Source organism: Neodiprion pinetum, chromosome 4 (assembly GCF_021155775.2).
Source record: "Neodiprion pinetum isolate iyNeoPine1 chromosome 4, iyNeoPine1.2, whole genome shotgun sequence".
NCBI lineage: Eukaryota > Metazoa > Arthropoda > Insecta > Hymenoptera > Diprionidae > Neodiprion > Neodiprion pinetum.
Window position 1 is genome coordinate 4,515,275 of NC_060235.2, and position 18,715 is coordinate 4,533,989.

Below are 18,715 nucleotides of genomic sequence, written 5' to 3' on the forward strand. Positions count from 1 at the left end.
CTCAATTTTCCTCACCCACCTGCCGCCTCTGATCGTTGTTGCGTTTTATCCAAATTTCAAACGTCCGAGCAGTGCGATCGTAAAATCGAACGACGCATCGAGAAACACACACACACGGACCCTTTTCTTAATCAATGCACAGCGCTCATCATCACTCGTCAATATATTAAAATCGTCCCCTGATATATTTCGAACATCAAAAGGCAACGTGTTCTGACACAAGAATTTAAACTTTCACTGTCGAATTATTCAAAAGTTGCAAAATGCGCGGAGAATGCGTTGATTATTTCTTTTTTTTCTTTTCTTTCTTTCCTTTCTTTTTGCCAATTACAATCGTTTGTCGCAGACTTAACGATTAAGCGGTTATCATTTTTACTTGACATTATATTTCTTTTTATCCTTTTATATCCTTTTTTCCTTTTCCACTTTTTTTTTTTTCTTTGTTTCCCTCTCAATAATGCGCACACGCGCAGTCGACGAGTGGTGATATTGATATCTAATAGTTTATATACGATAATTAAGCGACAATTCCCGAGGAGAATTAAATCATCCTTAAATTTACAACGAACAATATCGAACGCGCGGTTTACACGCTTCGCAGGTGGCAGCGCAGCTGTCCCTGGAATAATCACGACGAACTTAAACTTAAGTTTCTTATTTTATTTCTTTGCTTTTTTATTAATTTTTTTTTTTCATATCATATCTTATTTTATTCATTTACCGAGATGTCAGAAAAATCGCGTAGAAAAATTACTTCCATCAAGTGCAAAGGGATTTGTTTTTTTTTTTTTTTGTTTTTATTTTTTTCTTCTTTCTTCACTTATTTCGACGGAGGGAGACTCACGCGCGATGCAAGAGGAGAGAAGGACGACGACTTACAGGCGTACGAAACTGCGTAAAATTACTTATATCACGATCCGTATAATACAATAATACAATGCCAATTAATTAGGATTTTTTTTTTTTTTTTTTTTTGGTTCTTTTTTTCTGAAAATTTTACAAAAATAATAACAGCCTATAATATTCACGTTTATCAGCAGTAGCCGCGCGGTCGTCCAACAATCCTTGGAACGTGAATCAACTGACACGTGTATACAATATATATATATATATATCATAAGAATTCGTTTCGTTAGCATTAATTTTCTTCGATTAGTCTCAACGCTTCGACGTTTCATGTATTGTGAAAAATTTTCCGTATGGAAAAAAAAAAAAATTAAGGAAACTAGAGATCTAAAGAGAAAGCAAAAAACAAACATACGATCCGCGAAATATTCTCGACCGGATTACTTCCATAACGTTGCGCACATTACACGGTTGAGAAAAATTAATTTTACGTAATTTTATATTACATGCCTTATTAAAAAATTTCAGCATATCGTATCGCTTTTGAATACCACGTAGCCAATTACGGTTTTCCCGTTGTAAGCGAGTCTGTCCAAAATAAACGCGTGTAACAATCACGTTGAATGCAGAGAATTATACCGAGGTCGCAAAAATTTCTTGTCGATGTTTTTTTTTTTTTTTCCTTCTTCTTTTCATCGACGAATGGAATTTCGCGACGAAATTTTTTTCTTTTTTTTTTTCTCCCATTCGCGTTCGATCGGACAGAATCGCCTTTAACGCTTACTAATTAATCACTATAGGTACGAACGACTTGAACCGTTGACTTTCCGATGGAGCGGCGTTAAATTTACACTTTTACCCTCGTTTGTTCATTGTTTTCTTTTTTTTTTTTTTTCTTATTTTTAGTCAGCGTTTTTTCCTTTTTTTAAATTTCCTTTCGAAAGTCTCTATTCATCTTTTCTGTCAGTTGTCCCGTTTGGTCCGCACTACCAGCATCAATTTGCGCATGATTTGCATTTCAAAATACTTCGTTATTATTTTGAATCGCTCCCGAGCTGCTTCCTTGCCGTTCCGATCGGTTGGTAACACTATTAATTTATCATAATTTAATTACGTTTAAATGTAATAATAATAATAATAATAATCGTCGTCGCCGTCGCCAGTGTCGCCGTAATTATCATCGTCGTCAATGTCATTGTCACTAACTTAATCATAACAAACGTTAGGATTATTATTACATTACTAGGTATTATTATCATTACGTGCTTACCTAATCGATTATTAACGTTGAATTTATGCCGTCATACTATCAAGTGTACGATTTATAAAGTTATGAATACGCGTAATAAATTATCGTTATTACATTCGTGAAAATACCTGTCTAACAATACGTGTATCCGACAACACAGCGAGTTGTTGAATTCGAGCAAAACGTATATACGTTATTTTACGATTTTTCGTATTAATATACTATAAAATAATGATGATTTTATATTATTTGACAGGAATTTCATTCGTAGACTGCAGAGATGGGATGAACGTATCCTCGTCTTAGTTTATAACATTAATAAACATTATTCGTTTATCTTTCATTGTACGAGAATTTTGGAAGAATTTTGAAGAAAATTTTGGGCTAAGTTTTTGGGCAAATATCAGTATTTTTTCTGTCCTTCGTTTTCTCAATTTTCTTCATCCTTTTCTTTTGTTTTACCCCTTTTTTTGATCCGAGTCATTTTGCGAGTAATTATTCGTTAACGCGTTTGCCGATTTCTAATACCTGCTTTCTTTATTCTATGCCTGACGATAATTACATGCCGTAATAAGAATGTAATCGCAATTACAAAAACTAGGTAAGGATAGCCTGATCGTTACTCGTATGTTTAATAAGTTAATTTTGATAAATTCCAAGCTTTTCCTTTTCGTATTTTTTTTTTCTTCTTTTTTGCTTTTCATTTGTTTCCGCGATCTCTCTCACCTTAGGTTATACACATTATACACCTTATACTGTATATTTTACAGGCGAGAGACTCGCTCGATCGACACCAATTGTTAAAAAAATAGGGTACAAAAATTATCATTCTAATTTTACGCCTTATCAAATCTATGATTTTAAACGTTTCCCCCCATTTTTTTTTTTTTTTTTTCAACTTTTTCTATATCGTTTCTTCCCCTCTTTTTTTTTTAATCATCGTTTTGACACAGCCGAATTAAAATGCCCCGATTTTCCTACAATAGCGAATACATACGAAATTCTTAATTTAGATTCTTAATTCATTTTCTTACCAGCTCGCTTTTATCAATACTATAATATATAATATCCCTAATCCGTACAATCCCGAACTTAGCCCTTAAGCATTATGCATAAATGTACGCATATCGTATATAATAGCAATAATAGTGCATTAGAAAATTTAGAAAAAAGTTTTCAAAAAGTTTGGCGTCAATTTCTCACGAATCATAATCGTTCAATTTTTACCGATCGTCTTCATTCTAAGTTTTATGTTTTCGTCGTTAGTTTAATCAATTATTATTATAATTACTTGCGTCACCAATCATGGTTTGATAGTAGTAAAAATTGTCCGCGAAATTTTTTTTTCCATTTTTTTTTTTTTTTTTTTTTCGTTTTTTATCAAGTACACGTTACGCACGATTTTAATACATGTATATTGCTGTTATTATTATATATCGACAAAATATATGATTAATTATTGTTAAACATGTATCATAAAATACGTTTAATCGATTATTATATTACGTGGTTAAATATGTGGAGGAGACTTTTAGCAACATTCGCACGCCCATTCATACAATTGAATGTTAAGATTATTTATAATAATGCTTGTACAGAAGACATAAAAAAAAAAAAAAGTTCCTAATAATTACCTGCTAAGCCCTAACGTTATCGATATTATTGTTACAACTATCATTAGATTATACAACTATGCATAGCGATTAATGTTGAATTATATGTTATCTCGAAACGCGCCAATTTATATTTATGTACACATATATTTTTCTGCAAGCTGTTAAACGCATCGTTCATAATATATGTTATACTGTGAGAATTAATTTTCTTGGAACAATTATTATTGTATCAACTGAATCGGATTAATTGTTTAATGTAAATATATATATAATATATATAACAAACCTCAGCTATATGTAATTTTTACGAAAATAGCTGTTGAAAATGTGCAAAGTGAAATCTGGCAAGATTAATAAGATAATAAAAGAATGCAACTAATAACGATGAAAACGAAAAACATCTATAACATCAAGATTCGATTAAGAAACGTAAAACGGTTTTGAATAATGTCAATTCAACCCTGCGACACTGTTTTCATTAAACCGTGTATTTCGATAACTGATATCGTATCATCTTGGTCTAAATCTACTATCGGAATTTTTTAATTTCTATTTCCACCATAATCATTATTATTATTATTATTAGTATTATTGTTATTATTTTAACTATGATTATTATCATTATTTAGGTATTTATAGTACTTTGCGTTATTTTTTAATTTGTTTTTCTTCCTTCATCAATTTATATCGGCCGTTGCGTTAGAGCGAAAGAAAAATTGTTTAGTAACATCGTAGTTTTGTCCATCATATATTTTCTTGTATTTATTTCATTACTTTTCGCTAATAAAATATCCCATCATGCACGTTGTTTACGGCGTCAATGTTAACATGTCGTAACGAAAGCACGCGCCATTTCACTCTCTTAAAATATCAAATATATCATATAAGTAGCTATTTATACACGTTAAATACCTCGCGCATAATTCTAAAGATCAAGGAAACGGAATGCGATGTAGAAATTATGAAAGATTACACGATTTCTATTTTCCTCTTCCGTACCACACACCGTTTCTACATATTATACATCGAACCTTGTACATTTTATCGTTATAGGTGTGATAAAGAACTCTTTCAAAACGCTGTTCAATTCGCCCGAACGCAACTTTGTAGTTTTCTCTTTTTAATATGTAAAAAAACCCGCGTCAGCAGAGGGACAGTGATATAGGGTATGTAATAACAATATCATCTTCCTATGTACATTTGTACCTTTGTCAACATCCAACCTTCAAACTTCCATCTCATTGTCAGACCAAACTTGAAAAACCAAAATCCGATCCCCCGAGATTTGTCGAAATTAATTTTTCACCTTTCTTCTCACACTCTGAAACTACTCCAGCACGTCTTCACTGTTATCTCTGCTCCTTGATCTCGACTTTTTTCCGTCGCTTTGTGTTTTTATTCCTTGCAAAGGTTACTCCAGTGATCGATTTCATCCATCGTTAGTTAAACTTCCTGAAAATGTTCGCCTTCTTAGCAGTTGGAAGAGAAAAAAAAAAAAAAAAAAAAAAATTAGTGAGACAATTCGGCGAAAAAAAGAAAGTAAATTCATTGAAGGAAAGAAACGTCTGGAATAAATGTCGAATTTTTAAACTTCCGCGACTTCGGCTCGCCTTTTCGTCGTAGTAATTCTGAAAGTGTTAAAATAGGTGTTTTTTTTTTTTTTTATTTTTTCCTCAACTTTTACGAAATTCTTGAAAAGAGATTAAACGGCGTGGAAAAGTTGGGAGGGAATTATAACGCGACCGTGATACCGGAAAGTGTGCGTATAACCAACACCAACGCTTCAACCCTTGAGAAGGGCGATTTTTCACGAGGCCGCCCTCTTTACTAAGCCTTCTTTCAGGCAAAGGGCTTCCGGGAAGCCACATTATAGATATCCATAGGGGTCAGTCTCACCTCTCGGTCTCTAATCAATATTTCACATCATCTAGTTTCTTCTTCCTTCTTTTTTCACCGAGCTTTAATCGCGTTTCACTTTACTAGATTTGGTCGAAAAGCAGCTTGCCTCTTATTTCTTTCCATCTTTCTTTGCCCTTCATTTTTTTTTTTAGTAAAATAAATGTTATTTCGCAAAAGTAATCGGCTGATTTCCTTCGTTCTCTTATATGTAATTCTGTTTTAGAATAAAGTAATTTCCCTTTCAACATCGGTTAATGATAGATAACTGCGTTTGAAACTGAGATTGAAGTTGAGGTGGTCGGATGTCGATGCTTGGGGTTAAAAATCTGTTAAACTTAATCGGGATTATGCTGTACGGATCAGAGGATGACCCGAGAATTGACGGCATTGTAGAAATTGTATTGACAAAAAAAAAAAAAAGAATTTGGCCCGGCGTGTTGTGGCATCGGAAATACAACAAAAAAATAAAAAATAAATAAAAAATTTTTAAAAAATACGACGTTGTTGGAAGTTCGAGAAAATGTTTACTTTCATTTTCATATTCCCACTGTATCTTATTTTCTTTTCTTACAGGATTGAATCAATATCCCTCGTCATCCTCGTAAATTCTGTGGCACAACACGTAAAAAGGCTTTTATAATATTGTAATCTTCTCTATATCTGTGGTTAGTAGTATTTAGTACGATGCATTTGTTTGTTTTTGTATTTGTATTAATATTCTCTTTTTGTACGTATCTCGATAAAATGTTGTTGATAGGTAGATTTTCTCTCTCTCTCTCTCTTTTTTTTTTAATTTGTTTTCGGTTTTTTTTTTCCTCTCTTTAAATTTTATTTTACTTTTTAGGCAGGTTTTGCCCTCGAAAGGGGCTGGAAAACAGGGATCACGACACCACGGATTCACTTTATTTTCAATCACATACCGTCATCGATAAATCGAAATTAGGAAAGTCAAAATGCCGAGGAATAATAAAATCAAGGGAAAATCTTTTCGTTTGAAAAAATTCTACGGCTAGCCGAGTTTTCATCCCGCTAATGAAAATCTCCTCCTATGTGTGACTGGCATTTTAATAATCTGCACGTAAGCAAAGAGGGTGGAAAGAAAAAAAAGAAAGAGTTGTAATTAAGACCTTCGGATAATACGAGCGTAAATCTAAGATGAGAGTGTCGTCCGTGGCTTTTTATAAAATGTTTTGAATCTGGTATCCATGAGTTGCGATCACAATAAGGCTATTGCTATAGATATAATGTGAGATTGTAATAATATTATTATTATATTTGAATAATCAGTGTTACACGAGTTTTCTATCTTCCTTTAATTTTTTTTTTTCCTTTCTTCTTCTTCTTTCATACATGAAACAAAAAACAATGTTATACAACGGTACTTTATTATTATTATTTATTATCATTATTATTTGCCGATATTATTGTTATTTGTATTCTTTTTTTCCTTTCATCAATTATTTCTTCGTTTTAATCGTAACATATCAACATTAAACCGTGTAATCAATTGAAACTATACATAATTATTTAGTGATTATAATTCTGTTATAATAATATGCTATGCAATATAAAATGATCTAATATAACACGTAATATTGATTTTTAAAACGACTGCTGTTATTCTTGTGTGTTTCTTTTCTTTTTCTTTTTCTTTCTTCGCAACAAAAACTCTTTCGATAAGACTCAAACACAGAGAGGGAAGAAAATTTCTTCATTCAATAACAGAGAAAACAATAGGGAACAGAGAAAACATTAGGGAACAGGATTAGGGATTTGAGAGAAAAAAAGGAGAAAAAAAAAAACACACACACCCAGTATATAATAACGACGAACAAATAGTACTAAAATTGCGACTTCGATTCTTGCGCCTGAAGTTATAGACCGGAGCGATGTCGTGAATATAACCTACAACGTTATCTATTACATATATATATATATATATATATATATAGTTATGTTATATACTACATTATATATTATTATTAGTATATTATTATTTTACCGAAGCTATATTATAATATTCTTTTATCAAATCGAAAAATAAAACGTGAAACAAAATTTGCTAAAACTTTTTTTCTTTTTTTTTTTAATTTTTCAATTTTTTAATTTTAGTTTTATCTTTCTTCTTCTCTTCTTCATCTTTTTTTTTTTTTTTCTTGTGAGATGGATTTTTAGCTTAACGCTGGTTGATCACAAAATATCACCATTTTTACGTACCGTCCTCTTGAGGTCTACGTTCTAATAGCACGCCTTATTATTATTACTTTTTCTCCTTTCTTATTTTTCTAGACTGTTTTTTGTTTTTTTTTATTTTTTTCTTTCTTCCTTCAACAAATGTAATGTTACCCATTTATAATGTCTTTTGTTCTAAATTTATGTCTTCATTTGTATTTTTATATGATTTTTTATTTCTCTAACCGTCACTTTATTCGTCTATTTTCATTCTTTCGTTCAAACTGTTCTGTACGTGATAATGTTAATATATACGAACCAACTGCACTATATATCGGGTGTAAATTATCCAGACGGTGGCGAATAATTGAATTGTAACAATTCTCTCGTAATTATGCGGGATAGGTGATGAGCATAATTCGTGACGGTTAATTGAATGGTACACAAATATATACATATATTTGTATATATACTTGCATGTATACGTATGAAGATAATAATAATAATTAGTATAGTTTAAATTTGATTTCTTTTTTTTATTTTTTATTTTCATTTTTCACTTCAACACAGACGATTAATGAGTTGTTACACGTGCAACGTGTTATATGTGTGCGAATGGCAATTTACACATATGAATATAAACGCATTGTATTTAATTCATATGCCTGCGCGGGATTATTATTAGCGTTTTTTTTTTTTTTTTTTTTTTCTTGAAGTCTTTTCCGCATATCATATCCTATCTCGGATAAATGAAATATTACGTATAGCGTTTGTAAACTGATTTTCTTTATACACAATTTGTTAGTTACGCTTCTTACCGGTTGATTTGTTTGTTTGTTTGCTTTTTTTCCGTTACTTCTTCGACTTTTTAATATATTCTTAACGCGTTACGCAAATGAAAGATTTTGTCATCATCTTTACTTCCGAATTTTAACTCCCGATCCATGTTATTTTAACGGGAATTCGATCGCACTTCCCGATTTAATTCAATTAAATGATTATTACTGTTGTTATTATAATTATTATTATTATTATATTTTTTTAAATGAATTTTCCATTTTTCCTTTACACCGTCTCTTCCTCTTTTGTATCTCATTTCAGTTTCTATTTAAATAGATTATATATGAATAAATATATAATTATTTTTCACGCTCATAATGATCAGTAATTAAATATCTAGTTGTCTACCACAGCTGAAAATTCTTACACGCTATTATTATTATTGTTATTATTATTATACCTACATTACTGTTTTAGTTTATCGTTATTGTTATCGTTATTTGTTATTATATTATACACCGATAATTTATCATTTTTTTCATGTCAATTATCAAATAGATTCAAACACGTCATCCTAGGAAAAAATGTCAGCTAATATTTAATTAATAAACTTGTACAAATAGTTATCGATACTATTATTATTATTATTATTGTTGTTGTTGTTGTTGTTGTTGTTGTTGTTGTTGTTGTTGTAATTCAATTACTTACTCAGAATTTGAACGTTAATATGACACAGTTTATATTCTACTACACGTATAAAACGGAAATGAAAAAAAAAAAAGGATTATACTCTGTCGTTTACTTAATATTTAATTATTATTAATAATAATAATAATAATTTATATATTTACCCGAACTTTGACCACTCGATATCTCCTCGCACGATTTAACGTAAGTTATAGCTTGTCTATTTATTATATCGTATATACTTTTCCCTATTCTAATCATTTCGTACTATAATATTCCTTAAATATTAATTCTCGATCCTGACCTTAAATTCGATCGTCGATAAGTGAAGAAAATGAAATATATATGTGTGTGTGTTTAATAAAAATCTGGTGATTCTTTATGAGTTATGCGCAACTGTTTGTCCAGCAGTTGCATTAACATATTTTCATTCCCGGCTCTTTTGGTTGATTCATTTCTAAAAGAATATTTTTTCATCCTTGCGTTTCTTCAAATTCGTTTCGTCCAATAATCGAAGCCAATAACGAAAATAAAGCATCGTAATTAAAAAAAAAAAAAAAAAAAAAAAAAATACGAAAATAAAAATCACGTTAATGACGACGTCTAACCGGATCATTTTTTCTTCGATTATTTCCTCCTTCCTTTTTACTCCCCTCGAACCCTGAGAAAAAGCAGCAACACGAACACTCGAAAAACCTTAATAGTCACTTAAAATATTTTTATATAGTATATATATATATATGATAATAATAATAATAATAATAGTATTATATTACGTTATCGATGATTCAAACCTCTATATTTATAATTACGTAATTATTATTCTAGACTCTATTCATAATTCAACCACTCATAATCGTTCATTTTTCCGTCTCGTCTCCGTTTTTTTTCCTTGATTTTTTTTTTTTTTAATTTTTTTTTTTTTTTACTTGTCTTTTCTTCACATCTTTGTTTAATCCGTTTCGCTTATTGCGTATCTCCTCTCTTAATCCTTATTTTATCGAAAAACACCGCGCGCTCTATCGGGTAGATTGCTTTATCGAATATTGAAAAAAATTTTACAAAATTTTACTGATCTACATAATGAATTGCGTTAGTAAAGCCGAACGAATGATTTCGGGATAAGTATGTATAAAGTACATGTATATATGTATATTATACGTTGACGCATTACCGACCGATTTGACGAATTGAACTTACGTTTATAACATTTTTACACGTGTTACTTTTTTTCTTTTTTTCTTTTTTTATAGTTTCTACCGTTTCTACATCAGTTCTCGGCATGCCGTATGAATTTTCGTGAGTTTGTTAATCATCGGTCGTAGGTATGCCTACCAATAAATATCTTTTTTCTCTCTCATTTTCTCTTTTAAAAACGTCGATACAAAATCGTATTTTCATTCGTCTCTCTCTTTTTTTCTCTCATTCTTACACTACCTTACCTCCTCCCCGAATCGATTATCATATAAAATCTATCGTTTTGATAGAAAAAAGTAGAAAATAGTGTATACAACAATCACCGGGATAAAAAAAGGTTACCTTTCGTCGTACGCGTTAAACCCTAATATATATATATATATGCATGATTTATATACATATACATGCGTAGCAAATACATCGTATATCTAAATTTCTTTTCAAATACAAACCTAAAATTCTACAACAAACTTTATTCGCATGGAAAGAATACAAAATCCAATGTCCATGTTTTTTTTTTTCCACGTTACAAATTTACGTATAATCTCCGTTTTGTTTATTCAACAAGGGGGGAAGAAAATGTATCGAATTCCGATCTTACGGTGTGTTTTATATATTTACGGATCGTGTACTCATGCCTGTATATTGCACCAATACTAAACTCTCTACCCGATCCCTAAACCTACGTATTACTTAAATCGTAGGTTTTCTTTATTTTTCAATTTTTAGTTTCTTAGCCCCATGAGTAAAATACGTTACATTTCCTTTCATTTCATTTCATACAAAATTCGTCGATGGATTTCCTTCGTCGCTCGATTGAATGAAAAATTCCGATCGATCACTCATCGGTTCAATCGCCTTGTTTCAGACAATTGATTTAAAAATCTCGCTCCCGTATCATCGAGTTTTTCGCATTATAAATAATCACGATCTGTCTTACGTGTACGTATATCATACATATAAAAAAGCACATCAATATCGCACAGTCCTTACTTAACAAAAGCCTATTAATTCAAGCTCAATTAAATTCTTTCAACGTGTATTACATAATCATATCTATTACCCACATGCAATCTCAGATCTATGCATGCGTTATTCGGTTACCGACGAATATATCTTCACACATTTGTTACAGTTGTGTGATGTAAAAATACATGAAAAACTATATACGAAACAAACAACAGCGGGAAAAAGAAAAAAAGAAAAATAAAAATGAAGATACAATTAAGCGCTAATTGTTTCACGACACGATGTAACATCAAAAGTAATCGTTATATGCAATCGGACATGTTTCGCATAGTTTTACTAAACCGCGCTTATTTCCCATTATTTGTTTCGTTTTGTTTTTTTTTTTTTTTTTTTTTTTCTTCTCTTTCCTCATTCTTATTCATACTTTTATCACGTACTCCAGCTAGTATCGAATAAAGCATATTCCATTCCATTCCATTCCGTTGCTTCGTTTCGTTTACTTTCTTTCTTTTATTCTGTATAAAATACAGATTTTCAAGTTAATCATTTGCACGTTATTTCAAACGTACGCTACGAATTACGACCAATTACTTGTACTGCTAGGAATTTGAATAGATATACACATATATTTATATAATATATATATATGTATAAAGAAAAGAAAAACGTACCTAAGAATTACTATACACATATGCCTATGAATATTACTATACACACGTGGCGGTATTTCGTAACGTACGATTGTGCCGAGTAACATTTTCTTTTCCCCTTCAATTACTTCAACTCGTCGTCAGTTATTATACTGAATGAATTTCGTCTGTATATATAACCGATGAAAATCCAAACGGCCCATAATCGACCGTGTTTCTTAACGCGTTATAAAGATTATATTATACTATTCCAAATGGAAAAATCTAGTACAAGTTCGATATACAAATATAATATATATATACGTAGAAATAATGTACGCATACCTATAAAATGTGATGGAAATGAAACATGTATGAATACGTGTATAATATGTGAATTGATGACGTGATTCAGACTTGTTTGATCATCACTTTGAATAGGGGTTTTTTTTTATTTTCTTTCTTTTTTTCTTCTCCTTTCATTTTTCTTTTTTTTTTTTTTTTTCTTTCTTTTCTTGCCTGCCTGTCTCATTCTCATCCATCCATAAGATCTAATTTTGGTCTTAAGCCAATCGAACCATTAAATTATCCTTCTTCTTTTGCATTGCTCGGTTGTTCTTTTACCAGGTAGAGGTAATTTATTTTTTATGCTTTCGCGTTTTCAACAATACATTTTTATCGTCAATTTCTTACTCGGTTGGTAGTTTCGTTCTTCGTCACACAACACTTCAAGCGCGGCCTTCGCTCTGTTATATAGGAACTGTGGTGGCGCTCTTCCGGGTGTGGAAACGCACGCGAAAACGATAAGGAAATTAATAAGAAAATAAAGTAATTAAAAATTGATACATTTCTTTTTCAATATTTTTTCAATTATTTATTTATTTTTATTTATTTCTTTTTTTTTTGCCTCTCTTAATCTTTTGTTATCGTATATTGCGTATGCAAAAAATTGAAAACGGTAGGGAGTTACACCGCATTTAGTGTTCGTTGTGCGTGCGTGTCTGTGTGGGTGATTAGGGACAATGTATGTGTGTATGTTTGTGTGTCTCTGGGGTTAATTTTTTTTTTTTTTAATTTCACACAGCGTTTACCTACTCCTAGGGTTTCCTACATCACTCGTGCGATATCTCGGATAACCAGTTCACTCGAAAACGTTTACTCCGAACGGAAGAATAGGAACAAGGGAGGGAATGAGAAAAAAAAAAAAAAAAAAAAAAAAATAAAAATAAAAATAAAAAAATCAGCAAACACGTGCGTTAATGAAATCCTATAAATTATTTGGCACTTTGAGAAATTTCAAAACATTCGTATATCATACAATAGCTGGGTCAATTTTCGATCAAGAGAATGGGGAGGAACAAGACACAGAATACATAAAATAATGATAAATTATAGCGTCGTATATTTGGATGTCCAATTTTTTTTTTTTTTTGTCTATAAACAGATTCATCATACATTTGTATATAATTTCGTTCCCTTATGCGATCGTTTCATCGCTTTTTTCTCTCTCTTTTTTACTCGTTATTGTTTTTCTATCTTTGTATATATTCGTAGGATATATAATTATGTTTACAATGTACGCTAAATAAAGTACGCGAAAGTATCGTTGCGTGAAAAATTTTACAATCTTTTTACCGAATACACAAACTATGCAGATGGTAAGGTGTCAATATTTTTCTCGAATAAGATTCTTTCCCAAATTGAAAAAGAAGACGAGAAAACAGAAGGTATTGTTCAAAGTGTTCTTATAGCTTAAACAATAATAAAAAATTATAATAATGTAATAATAATAATAATAATAATAATAATAATAATAATAATAATAATAATAATAACAACAACACCAACAACAACAACAACAACAACAACAACAACAACAACGATAGTAAGAAATAAGGAAAAGAAACATCTATTACCAGCCTTTCCAAGTTCTATTTGCTTCTCATCATTATATCTTGGCATCGACTTCCTTTTCTACTTCACCTTCACCTTCACCTTCTCCCATCTTCTTCTTCTTCTCCGTTGATGACTATTCTTTTTTCATTATTTTAGTGTGTAAAATTTGACACGCTCATATATATATAGATTTGTGTGTGTGTGTGTGTGTGTGTGTGTATTACACTTGCGCTATTTCGCTTTTATCAAGATAAAATATATTATACGCATTAATCAGGATGTTAAGTAGAATAGTTTTCCTAAATTTTGGGAACGAGTGGGCGGTAAGTCTGCGAGACGGCCGCTATAGTTGGACAGCAACGACCAGCATCGCCGCAATGGGAAAACAAATACAAAAAACAATCCACCTTCTCAATATTTGGTCACTTTGTTGTCCGTCATTGTCATAAATTTAAGTTCCCCTTTTCTACTTGGACCGGTATCTTTAAGAAATTCATCTTAATAATCATTTGATTAAAATTTGTTTATGTTTTTTTTTCAATTTTTTCACTTTTTTTTTTTTTTTTTTTTTTACCATTACTTTCTTGATCGCTGATTGGAAAGATCATTAATCACAACACGCCTACCTATGTATATATAATATATATACATGTGTATATATATATATATATATATTGTATATCCGCCGATCATACGTATAAAACATTGCATAATGTGTTACGTCGAGAGCACGTGTAAAAAATGTTTATATTATTAAAATTTTATTTATCATTGGTAGGGGAATAGAACGTATTTCGCGTTATTCCCCTACTTGGAAATTGGAGAAGGATAATTGAAAAAAAAACAAAAAAAAAAAAAAAAATTGTTAAAAATACGGTATTAGGAATTAAGTTCAAAGTTTCAAACCGTGATCGATCCAAAAAGCGTCCAACGAATGTAATATTGTGATTACTTGAAAACGTTTTCATCCGGCATAAAAAGATTCAATCTTTCAACCCCATTGTATGATCGTTCAAAAATCATAAAAAAAATCAACACAGCCGCATAGAAAATATATAAAAAAAAATCTTATTCAAATGTAAGAAGGAAAAGAAAAGATAAACGAAAAACAGATGGAAAAAAAAAGGAAGAAAGAAACGAAGATAAAAAAAGAACACAACGTTATCCAGTATCTAAGTAACAAACAATAGCATATTTTATTATAATTTTGTTTTCATCATAATTTTTTCTTTTTTTCTTTTTTTGTTTGTGTGTGTGTTTTTTTTTTTTTTTTGTTATTTTAAAGAGATATTTTTACATACATGTTTATTTGAATATATATATACGCGTTTGTGCGTGCATGTGTATGTGTGTGTGTGTGTGCGTGTGTAATATAATAAAGATAAGTTGATTGGATTAATAATAATTTGACTAATTAATGAAATGGTAGTCCCCGTGCCTGCTGTATTTTATTTACTCATCGATATAATGAAAATAATTGTTTTTTTATTCTTTTTAAATTTTTATTTTTCATTTTTTTAACGTTACCGATGTTCTCGTGTTTAATATACATATAGTATGTATACGAGTGTGTTTTATTTTTTTTTTCTCTTCGGTGCTGTGTCGTTGTTGGCAATTTAGAAAAAAAAAAAATCATGTTCTCGCATGTACGCAGTTGACTTTTCACCTCCCCGGACCATCATCGCCACCCGTCCCATAACCGAAGCGTGCGGCTTACTTCAAAACAGCTGCCTCGAAGGTGACGAAGAAAAAACCCAACGTATAAGAGAAGAAAAAATAAAAAAAAAAAAAAAAATAAAAAATAAATAAATAAAAGAAATGTAAAATTTTCTCATAATAATCGAGGACTCGCTACATAAAATAACGGGTATCATATCCTGAACACCACACACGGTTCGGTTGTTACCCGGTTTCTCTTGCATCGACCAACGGCCGCTTTTATTTATTTATCTCGTCATTGAGAGAAAATATGAGTTTAATTTTCTTCCCTCATCCTCTTCGTTGTTCGTATTGTTTTCTTGTTGTTTCCTTCTTCTTCTTTTTCTTCTTCTTCTTCTTTATTCTTTACATATGGATTCGAAAAGAAAAGGAAAAAAAAAAAAACGCAGGACGTCAACGGACACCGTAAGACAGACGGACTCTCAGAGTATCGCCTGCAGCAAAGAGAGCAGCGGATGCAGGGAGACCGGGGCTGGTCTTGCAGTGATCAAACGTTGCGCTATACACTCCACCTGTTACGGCCATTGGCTATAGAGCTGAAACTGTTCGCGAGTGTAGCATGCTGAAAGTGGCTTCACGAAGTGCGCGTCTAACGCTCGACAATGCGGACAAGCAAAGACTCGGCTGTAGTCGGAGTAGAAGTTCAGTCGCTGATGTGGTAAGAGCAGTGGCTTCTGGCAGCTGTTGCACTGCAACATAGAAGACAACGATACCCTGTAGAGTCGAATAACCCCTCCATCCCTCCCCCTCCCCTTCTCAACCCTTCCGCACCACTACCACTACCACCATCACCATCGCCACATCCACAGTCATCGCCCGCTGCAAGTCCGCTCGTTAATGGGCCAATCGGCTCATTCGCTGAAATGTCAACTACGGGCGAGCAACGAGATGACGATTAGGAATTGCCGTTAGAGCCCAATGACCGGAGTCCGAGAGTTTGAATAGCGAAAAATGATGAGTATACTGTGACAGCCCCGCAACGTTCTTATAACGAGAGTCGACTGTAAGTGCGTCGATTTACCCCGCCGTTTTGACTAACGGAGTCCCGATGGTTGGTAAGGGTTGAATTAAGGCATCAAATAAGGTTCGTGGTCTCTTACCTTGATGCGTTCGGTGCAGCATGGCATCGCAGCGAAAATGTCGTAACTGTACATCGTTCCAAGTACCAGACTTGAACCGTCCCAGGGTTGTGTGCAGCTGCGACAACGAACAGGAGCCCCATTGCTACCTTCAAGGCAGCTCATGCAAACGGCAGACAAGAATTGTGTGCGACCCTCGACCTTCACCTGGAATCAAAAAACCGGGAGACGGTTGTTTTTCGGTTGTCATATGCTGCTCGAAAAGCGTTCGTTGGAACCCAACGCGCGAGAAGACTCGACAAAGTTTTTGGCGAACGGTGGTGACTTTGCCGTGACTTCCAATTCACGACTGGAGTGACACACCGAGGAGTTTCGTCATCGCTGTGCGTGTGTGTGTGTGTGTGTAAGATAGAGAGAAAGTGGGTGTGTACGTGTAAACGAAGGCGAAAACGAGCCGGGGGTGGAGATCCTCGGTTGCAAATAAAGCGAGTAAGCCGAAAGCGTTCTGCAAGCAGAAGCGCTGATTACACCTAATTAAGTCTGACGGTGGCGGCGGCGTGCAGGCGACGCCAAAAACAACGTGTATCTTCGTTAGCCATTTAGTAGAGTTTCCGTTTTATCCATGGCTTGTGAGCGCGCCGCCGCTCGATCCTCCCTCTTCTCCATCTCCTAGTTCTACTTCTCCCCCTGACACAAGTCTCTGAGGACCAGTTGTTTACCGAGTGAGAACTTCATGCTTCCACCAGCTTCTGGAGTTACACCACTGACTGACGTGTTCACCGCCATCCCCCCGTCACGATTGCTGCTTTTCGAAATTCAGGTGTCACTTACCAAGTGTATGAACGATGACACTTCAGGTCGATTTTTTTTTCTTTTTTATCGACAGTAGACGTACTCTGAGCACGCTGAATTACGAATATCATACTAATGGAGCGTTCTCCATACGTAGAAGGTAGTTGGTATACAACAAGAAGAGTGTAAGAGATCAGAATACCAGTATTTGAGGGTGGTAGCAAACTACCCGTAATCAAACTGTAATCATCTCAGGTCAAAAGTTAGTTTCTTCTCAACTATGAATGAAATCCTGAATATATTAAAGTGACACTTTTTTACCGTGTTCATCATGATTACTCAACTATCACCAGTAACCTGATGAAACTTTTCCTGCTAATAAGATTATGATTCAAACTCACCTCGGCACAGGAAATCGAGTGTTGCCTAGGCGACAGAAAGAATGTTCCATCGACGAGCGGATACCTATCAAAAACGAGCATAGCGGCCCTGCATAGAACGCAAGATACCCTGGACCACTGGAGCGCAGCCAAGGTCGATAAAATGAAGCACCTCGTATCGTCGTTGCCGTGATTACCCTCGTCCTCCATCTGGAACAAAGGTTAAGAAAAGAAGTCCGGTTAGACGGTGCATTATATAACTGCAGACACGTAAGATGAAGGTGTGAAATATCCGCAAGAATATTCGAAGATGGATACATCGCGCATCGGCAGAAAAGGTGGTCCGAGGGATGAGGGCGGAAACTGAGTCGCAGACAATCGCGTCGTCACCGCGGGTAATCGTAATCTGAATATTCCACTCCCGTTTTGCGGGCTCTCGAAACTCGCGGTAGCTGACGGTGAGCCTTCGTAGCAATAACGTCGCGATGTCAACAAAGGTTGCCACCCCATTTCCTCCGCCTTAGTCGTTAAACCGTCAGGGGTGAACAAGGTGGCTGGATAGCTGGAATAGAGGCGGTGGTTCGTTCGTTCGTTCGTTCGTTCGTTGCCGTTGAAAACCCCCAGACGCGGACGTTTATAACCGCCGTAAATAACCAGCCCACCCGATCATAAGCTCGGCACAACGTAGAGCTCGACTTTTCCCTCAGTTCCCCCCCCCCCCCCCTCCCCCCTTCCTTCTGTTGCCGTTTACCCAGAGACGGTCCTCTGGTTTAAGTAACATAAAAAACGTGATAACGACGGTTAC

General features: G+C 33.5%; 1 protein-coding gene across 1 annotated transcript in view; it reads right to left on the reverse strand.

Moving 5' to 3' along the window:
* Positions 1 to 382: 382 nt before the first annotated feature.
* Positions 383 to 18,715, reverse strand: part of heca (hdc homolog, cell cycle regulator) — a 153,033-nt gene continuing 134,700 nt past the window's right edge. The window contains exons 3-5 of the mRNA XM_046623307.2: positions 17,932 to 18,120; positions 16,760 to 16,945; positions 383 to 16,348 (exon numbers count right to left, since the gene is read on the reverse strand). Coding sequence (XP_046479263.1) covers positions 16,175 to 16,348; positions 16,760 to 16,945; positions 17,932 to 18,120 — 549 coding nt within the window. The 3' untranslated portion in view covers positions 383 to 16,174. The remainder of the gene's footprint in view (positions 16,349 to 16,759; positions 16,946 to 17,931; positions 18,121 to 18,715) is intronic.